This window comes from Ascidia mentula, chromosome 5 (genome assembly GCF_947561715.1).
Source record: "Ascidia mentula chromosome 5, kaAscMent1.1, whole genome shotgun sequence".
NCBI lineage: Eukaryota > Metazoa > Chordata > Ascidiacea > Phlebobranchia > Ascidiidae > Ascidia > Ascidia mentula.
The window spans coordinates 2,316,014-2,334,059 of NC_138570.1; the positions used below are offsets into that span (position 1 = coordinate 2,316,014).

Below are 18,046 nucleotides of genomic sequence, written 5' to 3' on the forward strand. Positions count from 1 at the left end.
GCACAAGCAAGCATATAGTCATAGATCAGAGACACACACGACAAACTGAAGAAATTGAATTATTGGTTTTGTAATGCGTCTCAAGATCACAGTTGCTGAGAAGCATTTATAATAATGCCTACTGATACAAACTGTACACTCTGTAATCCATAGTTGCTGTTGAATTCAGCATTTCCCGCCTTCTGCTGATTACTAACCGCTATACTGTCATTTCTGTAATAGAGCCATGTTATATTTAATACTGTGTCATCCACGAATATGCGATTGCAATTAATTAAACCTGGTGACAAACACAAATGACATGCGTAGCCCACGAAGGTGGTGGGTGCAGCATGAATAATAGATTGGTTTATGATATCTAGATCACTGGTAGCAAATGGTTATAACATATCTAAATTCTGATTTATTCCTCGATTTTAAAACTGAGTTTTGAAAATGGATCGTTACATGGCTTATAAAGCTGAACTATTAATGAACCAACTGCAAAAGCTACGTTGGCGTAGAATTAATTGGCAAGGATTGATAAAAGTGACAGTATATTTATTTTTCTAAAGTTTCGAAACACACATACACACTCATATACATTTTGAAAATACGAAACAGTAGTAAAATATATGTGGCATATATAGCAGCTGTACAGAGGGTGAAAATGAAAAACAAAATACATCTGAAGAAACATAAGGGACAGAAATGTGAAAAAAACTTTACAAAAACACAAAGTGGTGTAGCAAAAGTATTATAGCGCAAAGAAATTTACTCGGACTAACTACTGGAAAGTGCCTTGATACAGATAAGGCACATGGAAGTTAAACAACACAAAATAACTTTGCTGCCAAAACCATTGCGAATTCTGACAGTACTGACGTTGTGTCTCTTGGTCATTATTGTCTGCAAAAAAAAACAGTTTGTGTCAACGAGATATGAAGATTGGCGGTATGTATTTGAACGTTGGAAAATTTTGAGAGTTTGAACGTCTCCCAATAGTAACACCGTGTACCCCCGGATCGATATTAATTTCAGTTGTGAACGGAAAACTGAATCGTTTCGCGATATGAAGAATAAAACATCTCATGGACTTCCAAACCCCTAGAAAAGATTATGTTAAACCCATCAGTTTATAAACCACTTAAGTTGTTTCCTCAACACAAGCACCGTCTCAGCACGTTACCGTGGAAACGAAGCGTTTCGAGTCAGGATCTTCTGCATTATAACGTCTTACTTTACCTAGTTTTTTGACGGGTGAAAGCGCGTCGCGAATCAGCAGCCCTCCGACTGAGGACTTGTATCGCCCGGCGGGAATCCCCTCCCTCGAGCAAATCCTCCGGAGTGAGTCCAAGGAGAGGGAGAATTTTTCCCATTCGCTCTGCGCAAACACAAACTGTGAGAGTGGTTCCTGTTTGAAGCAAGCCCGTTTTACGACCTAACAGCCCTTGGTGAATGTGTAACTGACGCCTAAGTAAATACAGATAAGACGTATCTTGCTTCTGTTTCGATATACGTTTCTACGTATTTCAAATCTATAGGCCTAGAGTTTAATTATTCCTCTAATAAAGGAAATCAGTTTCACTTTCCCTATGAATACAAACTGACAAAATAAACATTTACCAAAACTCTGGGGAGGTTTGAATGTGCAAAGATGCTGAAAACCTTTTTTGTTGTTTTATATAAAAGTGATTTTGAAAACAGAAACTGCTACGTACCTTCCACTATTTCCGTCGCTATCTTAGTGGCCAACCTTGTGATTTGTTTGGTTTCGGCAATGCGAACCTAAACAGAAAGTGATATAAAGATATATGGATGCAAAAGATTCAACATTTGTCGGTCAATTGTGAAATCTGAATATTGTTAATCTAAAAACAACAAAAGATATCGATGTATTGCAAGATAACTGCGAGAGGGTGTACAGAAGTGGGTACAGGAGTACCCAGCCCGCTTCGGCCCGCTTGTCGTGTGCTTTGCACCTCTGGTTCAAACCAACATAAATTGTAACGTTACAAAATAAAGCAAGCAAGACCGATCTTGTCCTCTGTGGCGAAACGATTAAACCCAGCACGGTCAATGGTCACTCTTTTGGGGAATACCCCACATGATTCTCACCTCGGCACTCTTCATATCCGGCAAACATCCGCATGTTCCGGATCCTGGAGGAGAGGAGGAAAAGGACTGAGCCAGCGAGGATGAGGAGCACTAAGAAAAACAAACAAACGCATCTCTGTTTAAATGAGGTGAAGTCAATAACCCGTGGCTAACGGTTTTAGTGTCAACAAAATGGCATATATTCAAATTGTGAACATAAGGATTTTCACATTTATCTTCATGCGGAGAGGAAGCTGTTGAATTTGAAACTTTCGACGTATTTCTCAGGAAACAATTTTCAGTATCTTTAACGTCCCTGTTGCTTTATATAAGTGTACATATAATGCTTTGATTTATGTCACAAATAGCCAAACCCAACGGCTTAAGCAATGCAGAAAAAACACTGTATCATTCCATGCCTTGCGTCCGGGTATCTCGCAACATTCCTCTGCCACGTCCGCATCACATCTCAGTGTCACATCTTGAAGGTCAACGATCGCTGTGGCGTTCGACCTCTGCATGAAAGCGACCACAGAACCTGAGTAATCGACCCGAGCCGCCGAATGCTTAACTTGAGTGGGTGCTTGCTGGCAGTCCACCATTACAGTCACCTGAAAATAGCAAGTTCGTGCATTAAAGCTCCAAATACACCGAATATTTGAATCGCAAAGAATATTTTTTTGCAACTAAGGGAATGGGTAGCAGCCATAAAGAAGGCCGAGGTTCGGTTAAAAGCAATTGTTGTCTGCAGAATATGCGAATTTAAGGTCTATGTATGATTGTCACATATTTACGGGATCAAACGTTCTATAAATTGTGAAAATGTGCCTTGTTTCTTTAACCGACCACACTCACCCCGTTGGCGTCAGCCAGTAGCTCGAGCTTGTGAAACCTGCGATTGAAGAGCTTGGCAACCATCGGACCTCCGACTAAGGATGTTTGGACACCGGTTGGAGCGGACCTCGAAGCCCGGGAAATTATGATGGATTTCCTGTCGCCCTGCGTACGAGGACGTGTCATATTTCACATTGAAGTTTCAGGAGAACAAATATTGTTGCGTTTTTTTACCGACAGCAAGTCCACAGAAGTAAACGCAAAATTAAACCGAAATCAGCGCTTTGAGATTCTCGAATGTGACAGACTATGAATGGGTCACAGTCACGTGCAAATCGACGCGATTCACGAATATTATGGTTTCAATGTGGAAGTTTTCGTACAGCCAAATAACACGTCTCTGATTCCAGCAACACACGAGAACGTGCGGCAACAAACTCACGTCAAATGATACAGAGAAGAGGGTTGAACCAGCTGACGTCACCACGTTGAACAGCGTCCAAGTTTGTTTGATTGTCTTTCCATGCATTCTGAACGTGGCGATGAAGGCGAATTCCATGGGAAGACCGCTCGGCAAATGCTGCCTGTAAAAGTATCCAGTTTTACTCAAAAGTGAATTTGTCTGTTGCTGTTAAGTGTGAATGTGATTCCACAATCCAAAATTATGGTTGGCGTTTTCTGTAATACCTTTTTTTGACCATAACCAACGACTGCCCACAAAAACCTTCTGTGTGAAACTTTTTGTAAGGTTTAAAATGAGTTTGCATTTGGCATTATATATTAATAACGAAGGTTAAGCGGGCAACATTGTCGCTGTAATGTGACAATAAACACAGAAATCGTTTAACAGAGTTGTTATCGGCTTTGCCTGCTCCCACAAAAAAATCACAACAAAATCACCCCAAGCCGAGACATTTTCCGAAACTCCAACGTGACCATAAATATACAGAAACGTCTTGTGAAAGAACATACACGGACGTGTAGTCAACCAGGAAGTTGCGAAAAAAGTTGTGGCTTGGGCGATGCCCGTGGGGAAAATGGTATTCGATCTCGTTCATCGTCAGGAATGTTGCATCGCAACATCATCCTCACGAAGAATATTACTTCGCTACCCGAGGGAATTTCAATTCCTCTTTCGCACTAATCTATGGCAGCTTCTGCGGGGCTAGAGTTCTGCGTATTGTGCGCATTTTCATCGCCCACACTGTATGCTGGATACGTTATATGTCGTGCACATATTATTACGGTTTTTCTGGTTGTTTACCATACGCGTGGCACTTTCTGCTTCATAATCAGAAAGTTTAACCTGGGTGTTGTTCAGCAACACAGAATGTTACTACAACTGTTGGTTGCTGGAATGTTACCACACACAAACATAAACCCCATGGCTGTGGCCGTACAAGACGATTGTTTTTGCCAATTCTGTGACTCCAACATAGATTTTCAATCGCATGGTTTTAAACTTAACCAAAATCCCCCTTTTTTACATAAGCCAACTTAACGGTCGAATCCAGTGTTAATTTTACACCCAGAAATCCCCTCCGAAATAGACAAAAGGCAAGGTTTCTTCCACACAAACGTCACAATGGAGCCATTCTTACGTGGTAGACATAATGGGGATGGCGCCCGACCGAATCCGCATTGATTTCACATTCGCGTTGCTCCCTCTTCGTGGTTTGCCAAGTCGAACGGAGCGAGAACTCGGTCTTGCTCCCATAGCTTCCAGGAAATCCACGCCTGAATAAGCAGGGATCACGTGGTTAGGCATGAGTCCGGTCTCGCGTGGCGAGAAGGAAGTATTTTTTTGTTTTGAATTTTTTTGAATCGTTTGAATAAATTTAGTTGGTAAATACCACAATCACGGAAACTTTTATTTCCTGGTTAAATTCAGTCAGATTGGTGTCTAAGACAAACACATTTCGTCAAGTTATTTGTCTTAAATACCAAGCTGACCGATTTTAATCTGAAAATAAATGTTTACGTGGTTGTGGTATACATAAGGTGGAAATTGTCAGAGCTAAGTAACAAAAAGGGAATAATTCCCAAAATTATAGGAATTTAATAAGGATTGGTAAATACCTGTAGTTTTTTTGCCTTCACGTCTAATTGCTGGACAGGTAGCGTTGGTAACTCCGGTTATCATGTCTGTGGCCATATTATACAGAATAGTTAAACTTTTTCGTGAGTAATACATTGGATGAAACCAGTGGTGGAAGTAAAAATATTTCCAATCGATTTACAGCAACACAGGGCCGTTATGGCTTACTTTTTTTTTCGAAAAAAGTTTTGCTTACGTTTTGGTGGAGTTCTTGAAGTAGCTGCTGTCATTGTTGTTGGTTGTGACGGAGATGATGGACCCGAAGAAAGACCGGCAGGTTTTCGTATTGAACTTCGGATAACGTTCGGTTCTGTAAACAATTGTGTTTATGACGTCACAGTACATACCCAATTAACTGGTTTCTTTAGAAAGGAAATTAGGAGTGAAACATAACAGGAATTGAATGGGTCGAGTTCCCAAAATGGGTTGCAAAAATTTACAAATTTCACACAAAATACAACATTTAACTGTAATATCTAGAAAATAAATATATAAATATTGGATGACAATCCAACAACAATTTAAGATCGCGGAATTTTATTCAATGGAAAGAGGAACAAGCGAAAAGGTTTGGGAGCCTAGGGATAATGCGCTGTGTGGTGCAACTATATTGCAAGATTGAGAAAGTTTTCTGGGTTATTTGCTTACGTTGTCTACTGCTGGAAGGTGTGGGGTTTTTTCTTGTAGGTAGTTTGCTTGTGGTGATCGGTTCCACCGTCCCGAAGTCGCTGCTGCCACAGATCAACCTCGTAAGACGACCTTGGAATTTCCTGGTTGAACTGTAGTCGTCTGCAACACAGTAATATCAATGTGACAAAACCTAATGGAAAAATTGCTGTAACAGTTGACCCGAACACCGCAGTCTACACAGGATTCAAATCAATTAAAACTCGTTATGAGCCCTAATTAAAGCATTTCTGTAGTATCAGACTAAAGTCGGTCTCAGATACATACACAGGTTTTTTACTAACTTTTGTGTAAAAACAACTAAAATATTTTAAGTGTCGTCACCACGAATTGTGCAATTGCTTACTTGCATAGAAAACATGGTCAGAATCAGGATTGGAGGCGAGAATTCCAAGTTCACTGAGAGCAACTTTTCCGATTCCGATTGCAAAAATCCTCCAACCCTGACTGTGCAGAGTTTGAACAGCCTGAATTTTGAAAATTTGGTGACATTTGTTAAACTGCTGTTTTGTTAAAAAAAACAACTAAAAACTGCTTTTTTAGTCGTAATGGATACGCTACAAAAAAAAACCGTGTTAACGTAGATACTCTTCAGATATTTGCCAAGAGTTAAATTCACATCTGCGAAGGCCCTTCTATAGCACATAGTTTGTTCGTAAGATCATATAAAATATCCGAAACGCCACTGTGCTATATGGCTACTTTATATATTTGTAAAGGACTATGTATCTTACGTCAGCTACACGTTCCTGATCCTGGGGTCTACCATCTGTAATGACGATCAAGAGTTTGGTGGCGATGAGGTTTGGTCTGACTTCTGCATCTGCGTAACTCCGCGACACATAACTAAAGACAAAGCAAAAGCATCAGTGTCTGTTAGGTTAAATATAAATTAGTATTTGTATTAAGGTTCATTCCCATCAAGTCGAATGTCAAAATGACTTTACGACAACACTTTTTTTCCCATTTCAGTAGTTACTAAAACTAATCAACTCACTGCTATTTTACCGAAATTTAAGGCAAAAACACCTGCACGAAATTAAACAATTTAACCATTGGGATCCGGCACATTTTGGCTAGAAGTTATTTTTTCAAGTCATGACAGCAGAAAAACAGGTAATCTCAATCTAACCAAGCACTTAAGACACGTCCAGTTTTAAAACTCACCGCAGCGCCTTTGCAGTGTATGTGTCGCCAAGTCGCCACTTGAGGGCGTCAATGGCCTCATCCACTTCCTCCTTATCCTTGTGTTCTCCAATCACAATTTCTGTACGTGGCCACGTGGAATATTGCAAAACCCCGACCCTCACCACTTCACTCCGTATTGTTTTGTACTGCAACAGTTAAAATAATGTAAAATGTTTGAAGATATTTGTTTCATAAAATCTCCCACCGTATTTTTGTGATAACTTTAAACAATAATCAACTAATTTTGCTTTGCACATAAACATTAATTACAACCTCGACTCCGCGTCATATACACCATACACTATATACGGAGATTCGTATACAACTAATGCATTCCTTAGAATTGCAATATCAGTCTCATTTCCAGTTATTTTAACACGCAATAAAGAACCACGTACTTTTGTAATTTACCACAAGCAGAAATCCTACAATTGGATTTTGTATCGAATAATTAAGTGAATTATTTCATCTTCTTACCGGGTTCGACTCGCTCGCAAACGTTTCTCAGCAATCGGCTCTGGATCGTCGTAGTCGCGTTGTAGTTCTTCACGTGGTACGTGTTGCTATGAGACGGTGTTGCCATGGTCGCACTGAGCGCACCCATGTTAGCCCGACCAACCCCGATCGTATAAACCTCAACGTCTGTGAGAAGTACATGAGTTAAAAAATGGTGTGGATTTGATTTCATGCCGTGTGATTGGAGAGGGTGGATTTGACACGAATGAGTAAAATGCGTCTTGAAGCATTTGATCAAACTTTCAGGCGCCTTAAAACAGAGGTCGGCAACCACTGATTTCCATAATGCGATTATTTGTAGCACGATTTACGAGTTTTCCAATACTGTTTTATGTAAACAAATAAAATATTGCTCTATTTTACACAAAAAATTGTTGAATCGCGAAGTCAGTGACATTTTGACTTAATTTTTACCTTTGGTTACTGCCTTCAATGACGTAAATGTTTGCATGCAATCAATCACTTGATCAATTACTTGCGAAACATTACCCTGACAAGTTTATTGAGAACAGATAAATTTATACCTAGAGAAATATGTACCAGATGCCTGATTTGGACAAACAACTGTATCTCACAGTATACATAACCATGTATCGTTTCTGAGGACGTCGTTTCAAGGTCCGAGATCAGGTTTCAAGGAGATTGTAAATGATCAACTAAAGTTATATCAGTACAAACATGTTTACCATTGTCCCGCAGACGGTTGGCGGCCACGCTGACTTCGTCCTGTGCGTCACCATCGGTAAACACGATCAAAACCTAAAAAACAAACGAGAATATAGAATAAGCATTCTTATCCGCCATTGCGTTCTTTCCACGACAAGGGGCTAAGTGTGTATTTGCCTGAACCAAATTCAATTGGACGTAGCGACCGTAACCATCAACATAAATCCGTGTTTGCTACAAAACCACCAATTTGTAGCATGGAATCAGTCAAGCTTGTAACAGGGTGTACTGAGATTCTTCTTTTAGTAATATTTCAATCAATTAAAAATCCCACCTGGTTTTGTCTCCCTGCAAATCTCCCCAACCAAATCGCGACTGAAACGGTTTATTGCGTCATAACTGGCCGCTTCTTGGACGTGCGTGACCACTGGGGCGGAACCGATAACCTCTAGGGCTGATGTCCACGTGTCCCCGGCGCCTGAAAATTAAGTTTAATCAAAATTTATGAACAATTCAGAAGCAATCTGGATTAAATATAATCCGCATAACCTTAACCGCGTTAATTCGGTAAAACAAAATAGGTTAAAAAATGAAAAGTTGAAAGTAGAATAAAGGGTTGTAACGAACCGATTGCAAATACATATACACCATCATCACGAAGGAGTTTAGCGGCTTGTTCAATGTTGTCGCCTGATCTGCCATCCGTGAGTACGATCAACACCTGGAACATTAAAAAGAAATGCAAGTGAAGGTAGTTAAAAGACACACCTTTTACAACGTTTAAATTTTTTAAAGGAATGTACATAGCGTCATATTAGTGTTTCATCACAACAACCAATGCTTTTTTCACGTAAATTATTCAATTTATTGAAATCACGTACAAATTGCCTTTAACATTTAGTTTGCAAACTGCGATGATCGCAACCTATTCAAAGTGAAATAAATTACTTTTGGTGCTCCAGCTCGACCTTCGTTCGCTTCAGAAAAACCCTCCTCTTTCATCTGACGTAATGTTTGTCCTGTGTAAGTCGGTCCTCCAATCAAATCCATCTGATAGATGGCATGCAAGATCTCCCGCTTGGTGGCGTGCTCTTGAAGGTCAAACTCGTGTCTGACGTCAGACGAATATTGGGTTAACGTCAAAGCTGTAAAAAAGAAGAGGCCATTACATAACACTACCTCAAATATTTGCGATGAATGTAAACAGGAAATTGTGTAAGCTGCAGACAGATGGCCACTGTTTCGACCTCAAAGGTCTCATCAGTGCAGCTGGTGTGACTTTTAGACGACTTTGCTGAGATAAGGAAATGTTTTATCAGTTTAATGTAAGAGAGGCACATTAAGCGTGACTAAATGAAAGCTACGCCAGACTAAACAAAATTCGAAACATTCTTTTATCCTGGGATAACTGTTCCATTTTCTCGACATCAATATGTTTCAAGTTTGTTATTCTCAAGGTTCTTCACTCCGACGCTCTCAGATCCATCCACCAGGAAGTGGAGATCAACCTCCTTGCAACACTCTGTATGGAAAGGGGGTTCGAGTGATAATAAATTTGCAGTTTATATGATTCGAGTTAAGCCAGCAATAAAGTCTGGAGCAAAGCCTAAATATGAAATAAACATATAGGGGCTGGCATAGCACGCCACTACAACACAATATAAAGTACAGTCGCACTGCTATTTTTACTGAATTTACAGCTCTGAAAAAAACAAAAAAAAAATAATGAACAATTTATATTTCCAAAAATTGTAAGCAATGCGAAATGGTTTAAATTTAAAAGTTGGCCAACCTAGTTCAGCTTGCACACAGATGAGAGACACCAGCTTGCTGTGCATCCGCTGGATACCGAATTCCGATCTGAAAAAGAATTTCACTGGTCAATAAATACCGATGTAACTACAAACATAATTTCCATTTTCTGTTTAATGTTTAATGTTTGGTGTCTGTTAAGCACAAAAATTAAAGTTTGGCTGCAGTCTACGTGAAATAACTTGGCGGTGCACCTGTGTACTTTTTATTAAGGGTACTTTATACGTTTTAACCTACAAGCATGTTTGGTGTAAAGTTTGTTTAGCGTATTCTCATTGTAGCATCATCTGCCTACCTGTTCAGCCACCTTTGCGGCCACTGTGACGTCATCTAGCGATTGTCCGTCGGTTAGAGTGATCAGAATACGAGGAACGTTGTCACGTGGTTCTGAGAAGACGCTGTTGATGGTGAAGTCGATTGCTCGACCGATGTTGGTTCCGCCACGCTGGTACCTGAAATATACAAAAGATATTTGACTTGTAATAGAAACATTTACATTCCATGCATGTGTTACTTTGAGCGAAGGCCTCCTGGCATTGGTCGTCCCACTGGAACCGCTTTCCTTTTTCTGTCTGCCTGTGGAGGGGACCTGCGATCTTCGCATAGTCACGAATAAATTTGCGATAGTAAGATGTTAGGCCTAAAACTGCCAGATCTCTTTGACATTACGCGGTGTCGGCCATTCGGAAACCGACTGTACTTTGTTGGGGTCGCATCGTATTCCGTCCTTCGACAACACGTGACCTAAAAAAGCCACCTCCTCTTTGAAAAGCGAACACTTAGACGGCTTTAACATCAGCCCCGCGGTTTGAATTCTCTCTAGGACGTCAGCTAGTCGATTTAAGTGTTGCTCGAAAGTATTGGAGTAAACAATAATGTCATCCAGATACGCTAAGGCACCCCGCCACTCGATTCCGCTTAATACCATGCGCATTAAGCGTTGAAAGGTCGCTGCCGAATTACATAGACCCATAGGCAACGTTAAATTCAAACAGGACGACGTGACTGGTAAACGCAGTTTTCTCTTGCGAAGAGGCATCCATAGCGACCTGCCAATAGCCAGATTTCAGGTCTAGCGTAGAAAAATACGCCGCGTTCGACATTTGGTCAAGGCTGTCGTCTATCCGGGGGATCGGGTAACAGTTCTTTTTAGTTAGCTCGTTTAGCTTGCGGTAATCGACACAAAAACGAGTCTCACCGGATTTCTTCCGAACCAACACGATCGGACTGCTCCACGGCGATTTAGACGGCCGAATCAGTCCTTGTTTGTCCATTTCTGCCAAAATCTCTTCCACTTTCGCCTTGTTGTGGTGGGGCATGCGGCGGGGTGGCTGTCGCACTGGGGCGTTATTTCCTGTGTCGATCACGTGACGCACCACATCCGTGCGTCCAAGGTCAACGTCAGAGGTTGAGAAGGCGTCCTGGTTGGCGCGAAGAAGGGCAAACAGCTCTCCTCTTTGTTCTTCAGTTAGGTGGTTTCCGATCTGAGCTTGCTCTATAATGCACTTAAACGGGTCACGGTTATCCGCTGTTTCGTGTGGTGACACCGAACAAATTTCAGCGCAGCCGCCAAAACAATCCGGGTGTTTACATTTCGCCGACGATCCATCGACTACCACACATGCGCCAGACATTGGACATTCGACATTGCCAAAGGCATATACACAGGCGATGCCTGGGCGATCCTTGACCCGCTTGGTATTTCTACCGCTTCGTCCCCCAAATTCGCGACATAGACCCTAACAGTGTTACTCTGCGCCATCGTTATACTCGTAGCCGTCAACAACCCATATTTTTCCACAAACCCGTCTATCTTCTCAGTTAGAAAAGGGGTTTCCCTGGTGTGCGGCTTTTGGCAAAAGTTTGCTGTTACACATACCTCGGTAAACACGGGGATGGTGACATCGTCGACGACGTATACCTCGGAAGGTTGTGGCAACGGCACCGGAGAATGCGAGAGTGGCACGCTTGCATTCCCTGCTGTTAGCACGTTGGCTTCGTAGCAGATCTGGCAATTGTTTGACTGGAGGAAATCTAATCCAAGAATAAGGTCGTGCGTAAGATTGTCTACAATGTAAAAACTCGCGTGAGTCATCAATCCTCCCACTCGGAGGGGAAGTTCGACGCAGCCTTTTACCGCCAATTGCTGTCCGCCGGCCCCGACCAAGTTCTTCTTTGAGCACCTGTTTACCCGGTCGTGATGCTCGGCGCTTAAGGAATGCCACTTTAGGGTATTAATCAAGCAGACACTGGAGCCGGTGTCCAACAACGCACACATCCTCGTCTGGCCGACTAGTAAGTTGACAAACCGCAACGGCGCTGCGGGTGTAGCGGGTTTTTGTACCGACTTTGGCGCCAAGCATTTGGGTGCATCTCGAGTTATACGTTTTTGGTCGAAGTGACATTTTATCTCCGATGCGCGACGAATGGATCTGGAAAACGCAGGTGTACATGGTATGTTTTGATGTCTCGTGTCGACGTCCTTTGTGCGCATACCCGTATGCGGGAAGTCGCGCCTCATATGGCCCAGTCCACCGCAACCATAGCAAGTCCGTGCTCGCACGTTGTTGTATTGTGGTCGTTCGCGCTTTGTGGCATCCACTTGAGCTTGTAACGCTTGTGTTTTAGTACTAATTCCATCTCTGATGCTCTTGTGTTCACTGCAGCGACTTCGACAAAGCTCGGTGTTTGCGTATTGACAACGACTTGAGCTGCGGCTCTGAATGATTGCTCATACTTGATGGTGGTCGGGATAGTGTCCGCGAGGCGCCGGTCTTGCAAGCCTTGCAGTAAGGTAATGTACAGGACCTCATTTTTAAGGGCCGCGTCAGCGGAGTTGCTGTAGGCACCATCGCCCAGTGTCTGTAGGGCGTAAACAAATTCACGTGCGGATTCGCCAGGTAATTGCACGCGCCTTATCAGCTCGGCGCGTTGACCAGTAGCCCTTTGGCGCAATGCGCGTTCTTTGAGGTCCTTGTAGGAAACCTCGAACAAGTTTGCGTCTTTTTCTTGTATTGTCCATTTCAAGTCGTTGTCAATGCTTGCCAGGAACAGGTGTCGTTTCATTTCTTCTGAGGCCTCGACGCTCGTACAATATGACTCAAATACATTAAAATACTGTCCTAGGTCAGCTCCCGGCCGTAAGGGCGGAGGTTGCATTAAAACATTAAAAGCCATTGTTAAGAAAAACCAACCTTTAAAATATCATAAAACCAAAATACACGTAGGGAGTCTTCCCAGTAAAACCAGCCGGGTGTGGTGACAGGGTCCTGGCGTGCTCGCCAAGTTGTTACGGAATTATTTCGGCAGCTTTGTAATTAAGCGGTTAGATGTTTTTGGGTGGCGATGTTATCTCCCAATTAACCCTTCTACCTAATTCGGTACTTTGCACAAAACTGCCTCCCTAATTCTGATAGGAGAGGGGAGACGAAAGTAATAAAATAGTGTGGTGAAAGTGAAGTGAGAGACTTAAAAGCGATATACGTGCCTAAAACAATATAATAAATACGTGGTAACAACGAAAGAAAACAGTGAAATTACTAGGTGCCAGCAAGAAAGGTGAAAACAATGAAATACATACAATAACTAACAAAAGTGAAAGGTGACGTGAAGGAAAGAAAATTCGTAACACATGCATAAAATTAAGCTTGCGTTGTATCCCTGGCCTGATTGATAGCATTGTGCATTATAGTACACTTATGTTCTGTTTCAGTTTCCAATAAGTGTTCTGCAACGCTGCTTCTCTATTCCTAATTTTTGGGTGAAGTTGCACCATTGCAATCGTCTGATCATTAAATGAATGCAGAAAACCAGGTTTGAGGTCAAAACAGCAGATCAAAAAAGTTAAGCTTATGACAGTATAAAATGGTATATTGGGCATCGGAAAATGTCTTGATGTAATGAACGTCAAGAAAACGGACACAAAAAAGTTTTGAAATACCCGGATATTGCAACTTCTTACAAGCATGTGGCATATTGGTAAACCTAACACTTTGGAAGTATTTTGAGACATTCACAAAAATTTCATAATTGTTTTATTTACACAAAAAATGCAGATTCGCATTGGGGTTTGATCAGACGAGCCCAAACTAAACTTTTGCAAAAAATCAACTGTTTTTAGTAGTGTGGAAACTAACCATTCTATTACCGTGAAAGACTTCCATAATAGAAAAAGAACGAATACAAAAGAAATTGAATTGAACTTGTGGTTATGTGTTTGTACAAATGTAGCGACTACATAGGACACAACATGCAGATCAATGTATGTACAACTTTAGTGCTGCTCTTGTTTTTTCTTCCCTTTTGTTTATGCCATCTGGGCCATGTACGCCGCCGGGGCAATCGCATCAACTGGCTCCATGTCATCAACAAGTGGAATTTTCTGCACATCTAGGACTCTTGCAGGCTGAATAATTGTACAAGCATTAAAGTTAGCTTACAATATATCGACATTTCACTTGATATGACATATTTGTATTTTCTTTTTTACCAACAAGTCGTTTTTATAACAGAAACATTGCAACAGTTTTTAGACCGTCAAACACATAGAATTTAAACAAAACAAAATATCTGAAAGTATTTACTCACAGTATAAACGTGGGTATGTTGAACAGAAGCTTGTTGCCAAGCAAGTGTTGAGATTGGGCCGGCAATTCTTGGCTAAAACAAACAAAAAAAACTTTGTGCACACGAGCATTAATAAATAAGCAGTAGATTTATGCTGGGTTGCAAACTGCACAAAAGTTTCAAAAGGGTCAGCTTTGTGGAAATGTGTTTGTGATAAAAAATCAACTTTTTCTATTAAACAACATCAGAATAGGCCATTGGTGTTCATTTAACTCTAAAAATCCAATATGTTTTTTATCAGCTGTAATACACAATATTTTCTTACTGTTTTTCAAAACATAAATCACAAGAAATATAAACTGATATTTAAGAAGGATATAGCTGATGGTAGAGAAATATCATGACAGAAACACATCAAGGAATATAGAGATTGTAAATAAGTGGGGGTAGGGTAGTTATACCTCCATCTGAATGTCCTTGTAGCATCTGTAAAATACAGATGTGAAGTAGATTTTCAGAAGGAGGATAAAAACCAATGTTCCGATGATAATGGCACCAAAACCAGCTACCCCCATATTGCGAATACTTTCCAGTAGGGTGGAATTCATTTTCTCCAATATCTGCAAATCAACGGTAAAACTTTTTGAATTCTGTTCATAAAATTCTGTTTCATATACACAGAAAATGGTTTTTAAAGGCAACGTACTTCAAGAATACCAAAGTATATTGTGTTCCAGAATACACAGAGAATGACGATCAAAATCGAAAAACCAAAAATAACCAGAACTCCAGACACATACATGGGTAGCAGTAAGCCAGCACTTTTCTGATAAAAGTAAAATATTGTTCGTCAATTTTACAAGCAATTATCTTAAATAAATTGTTTTATTTATACACATAAATAATGATTAAGATCTTTGTACTTACACTTCTGATGCCATGAATAGCCAAGGATGCAAAAACCACAACAAGAATATCAGCAAATAAACTGCCAAGTTTTACTGAAAAAAAAAGAGGATTAGAATAGCCAAATTACAATCAAACAGTTGTGAGAAAACCAGAGTTACAAACATGGCATTTTCATTCTTAACTCTACATCCACACAATGACAAGTGTTATTTAACCAACAATAATTGTGTTTACTGAAAAGTATGAGAGAGACACATGTTGATTAGTATGAAAATATTTTTTTTAGTTCATTGTTTTTTTTTTACATCAATTTTTACACAGGTAAAAACTTTCATTCTAAAAACATAAAAACGCAACTTTTCTGAACAAATAACAGAATACAAAAATCACCATAGAAATGTTAATAAATATGACAAAAAGTAAAAATATCTACCTGTGTTGTTAGAATGGTAGTAGTAAGGGTCTCCATTGGCCAGTTGAACAACACTTCCCATTGCTCCAAGACACCCAAAAACCTGACAAAAACCACACAAGAAAAATAAAGTTTAGTGACTTAATTTCCATTGAGCCAAATAATTCATTGAAATTAAAGAATGTTTGTATTTATTTGATTCCTAATAAATGAAATTATAACCTGCAATACACAGAAAAAGACTTTTGTACTGGCTTCAAAACGTGACCACAATGCAACAAGACACAGCACAGTTTAGCATGTTAAGTGTTACTTTAACGAAACGTATGAGCCCATCAAACCTTATACGACATAGCAGCTGGCACAAATTGGTAACTCTAAAAACGTTAGTTTGAGTAGAGGTAAACAGCATGAAGCACCATAACTCCAAGAGCTTTGCCCGATTATTTCTTCCATTTCGCTATTTATAGTTATAAGTAATAATGGCTTGTAGCAGGGCATCGATTTGTGTCTTTTTCACCATTCTAAGTGTTCGACATGGGCGGCGTAAAAATGTTAAGTTACAGGTATGCAGTACCATGAACAGACCAATGCTACTATCCATAAATTCATAAATTGAATTACTATAATAACTAAATTAGGCCTCACATATCGGTCACACCAATCTTGCAACATTCACACACATCTATTGTACTCGTTTCAGTTTCAAGATTGGACGACAACGATTTTCCTATTGACATGTAGTTGACAATTTTTTGCCGTAGATGCTGCTGGCAAAAGTGGTTCGAAGACGTTGGTGCCAGTATAAGTTGTTTAAATGTAAACCGCAAACAACTATTTGGGGAGAAATTTTTAATTCGAGTCACTATTAAACAACAGCATTCAACTGAACGATTACCGTATTTTACGGACCATAAGGCGCAACTTAAATCCTTTTTTTTCCTCATAAATTGATCGTGCGCCTTATAAGCCGGTGCGCCTAATGTATGGATCAAGTAGTGCTTTATTGCCTACACTTAAAACCAGTACCGATACTATTATAAATAAACCACCGTCTTACACAATAAACTACGGTAAAAGCAACTAGCAACTGTGATATTCATACTATTGTGACTTGCTTACATTTATTACGTAACAAGTTTTTGTTTAATGAGCTTTATACGGTAACCCATACTCCTTAAAATACGTTGCGTTCTATAGCCCGGTGCGCCTTATGTATGAACAAAAAATTAATCAAAGCAATTTATTGACAGTGCGCCTTATAATCGGGTGCGCTTTATGGTCCGTAAAATACGGTATGTAGTGTTGAAAACTTATGCCATCATTGTTTGCTATGCCGAGACTCCCACCCAAAACAATTTTGTGTGTTTAGATGTCTAAATAAATGCACGGCAACAAATTTTTGGACAAAATCCATGCAAGAAACAGCCAGCACTTGCTTTAACCCTTATCAGCCACAGCAAATCAGCGCGTTATGTTTAAACCTGACCATTGTTTCCAAACATGGAGCATTGTAACGGAACAAATGGCATTCTTACTACACACGTTGCATTGTTACAAAACAAGTATACCATTTTTGTTCGATCAAAAAAGAGACATGGAAGCCTCTACTATATGGAGGGATTTTAATTGTTTTGTCATTAATTCAAGGCGTTTTCTAAAATTATGTTAAGTACAAGAATCCTGTAATTGAAATAAGGCTCTGGTCGTTCTCACGTGTCAGTCACCAGATACGTCAATTTTGCACGCACGACAATTTTTCTCAAGATGTTCGACACGCAATAAAAAATCGACGCACTGGCTTGTAGTATCTATGAATGTCCAACTTACCACATAAATGATGGCCAAGGCCATTGTTCCAGATCTGATGTTCATGCAGCAACAGCATGTCGGTGACTTTGCCATCTTCACTTGCGATAACTTTAAACACGTAGTATCGTTAAAAAGGTTTGTACCTTGTAAATCTGCAACATAATAAACACCGTAAAGCAGTGGTTCTCAAACTGTGGTACGCGTACCACTAGTGGTACGCGGGAGCTTTTCAAGTGGTACGCGATTTAGTCTACTCTATACAATTTGCCGCACTTTGCAGAAGCCAAAACCGCTGCAAATACATGATGTCGGTTTTCTTTATTGTGCATTTGTGACGCAATGGTATCAACGTGAAATTGTTGCACTGTTAAAGTAATTCTGACATCGTGTATTCAACTGTGCAACAGATTCATGTTGATACTATTGCGTCACAAATGCACAATAAAGAAATCCAAGCAACTGGTGATATT

General features: G+C 40.3%; 1 protein-coding gene and 1 pseudogene across 1 annotated transcript; both read right to left on the reverse strand.

Annotated features, from left to right (window-relative positions):
- Positions 1-1,016: 1,016 nt before the first annotated feature.
- LOC145901825 (uncharacterized) lies at positions 1,017-13,054 on the reverse strand (annotated as a pseudogene).
- Positions 13,055-13,894: 840 nt separating this feature from the next.
- LOC145903369 (uncharacterized) lies at positions 13,895-17,748 on the reverse strand. The gene is made up of 7 exons (XM_082991447.1): positions 17,595-17,748; positions 15,786-15,867; positions 15,371-15,444; positions 15,150-15,269; positions 14,905-15,063; positions 14,465-14,536; positions 13,895-14,282 (listed from the first exon to the last, which is right to left on the reverse strand). Exons 1-7 carry the CDS (start codon positions 17,667-17,669, stop codon positions 14,184-14,186), a joined length of 681 nt encoding a protein of 226 aa, XP_082847573.1. The 5' UTR covers positions 17,670-17,748; the 3' UTR covers positions 13,895-14,183.
- Positions 17,749-18,046: the final 298 nt, after the last annotated feature.

What these genes read in the sequence shown, in the direction of transcription:
- LOC145903369 (XM_082991447.1), bottom strand. Translation starts at nt 17,669, where the DNA reads ATGGCAAAGTCACCGACATGCTGTTGCTGCATGAACATCAGATCTGGA. An exon ending in CTACCATTCTAACAACACAG is followed by an intron (nt 15,445 to 15,785) that starts GTAGATATTTTT and finishes TTTTTTTTTCAG; the next exon opens with TAAAACTTGGCAGTTTATTT. An exon ending in AACATACCCACGTTTATACT is followed by an intron (nt 14,283 to 14,464) that starts GTGAGTAAATAC and finishes ACAATTATTCAG; the next exon opens with CCTGCAAGAGTCCTAGATGT.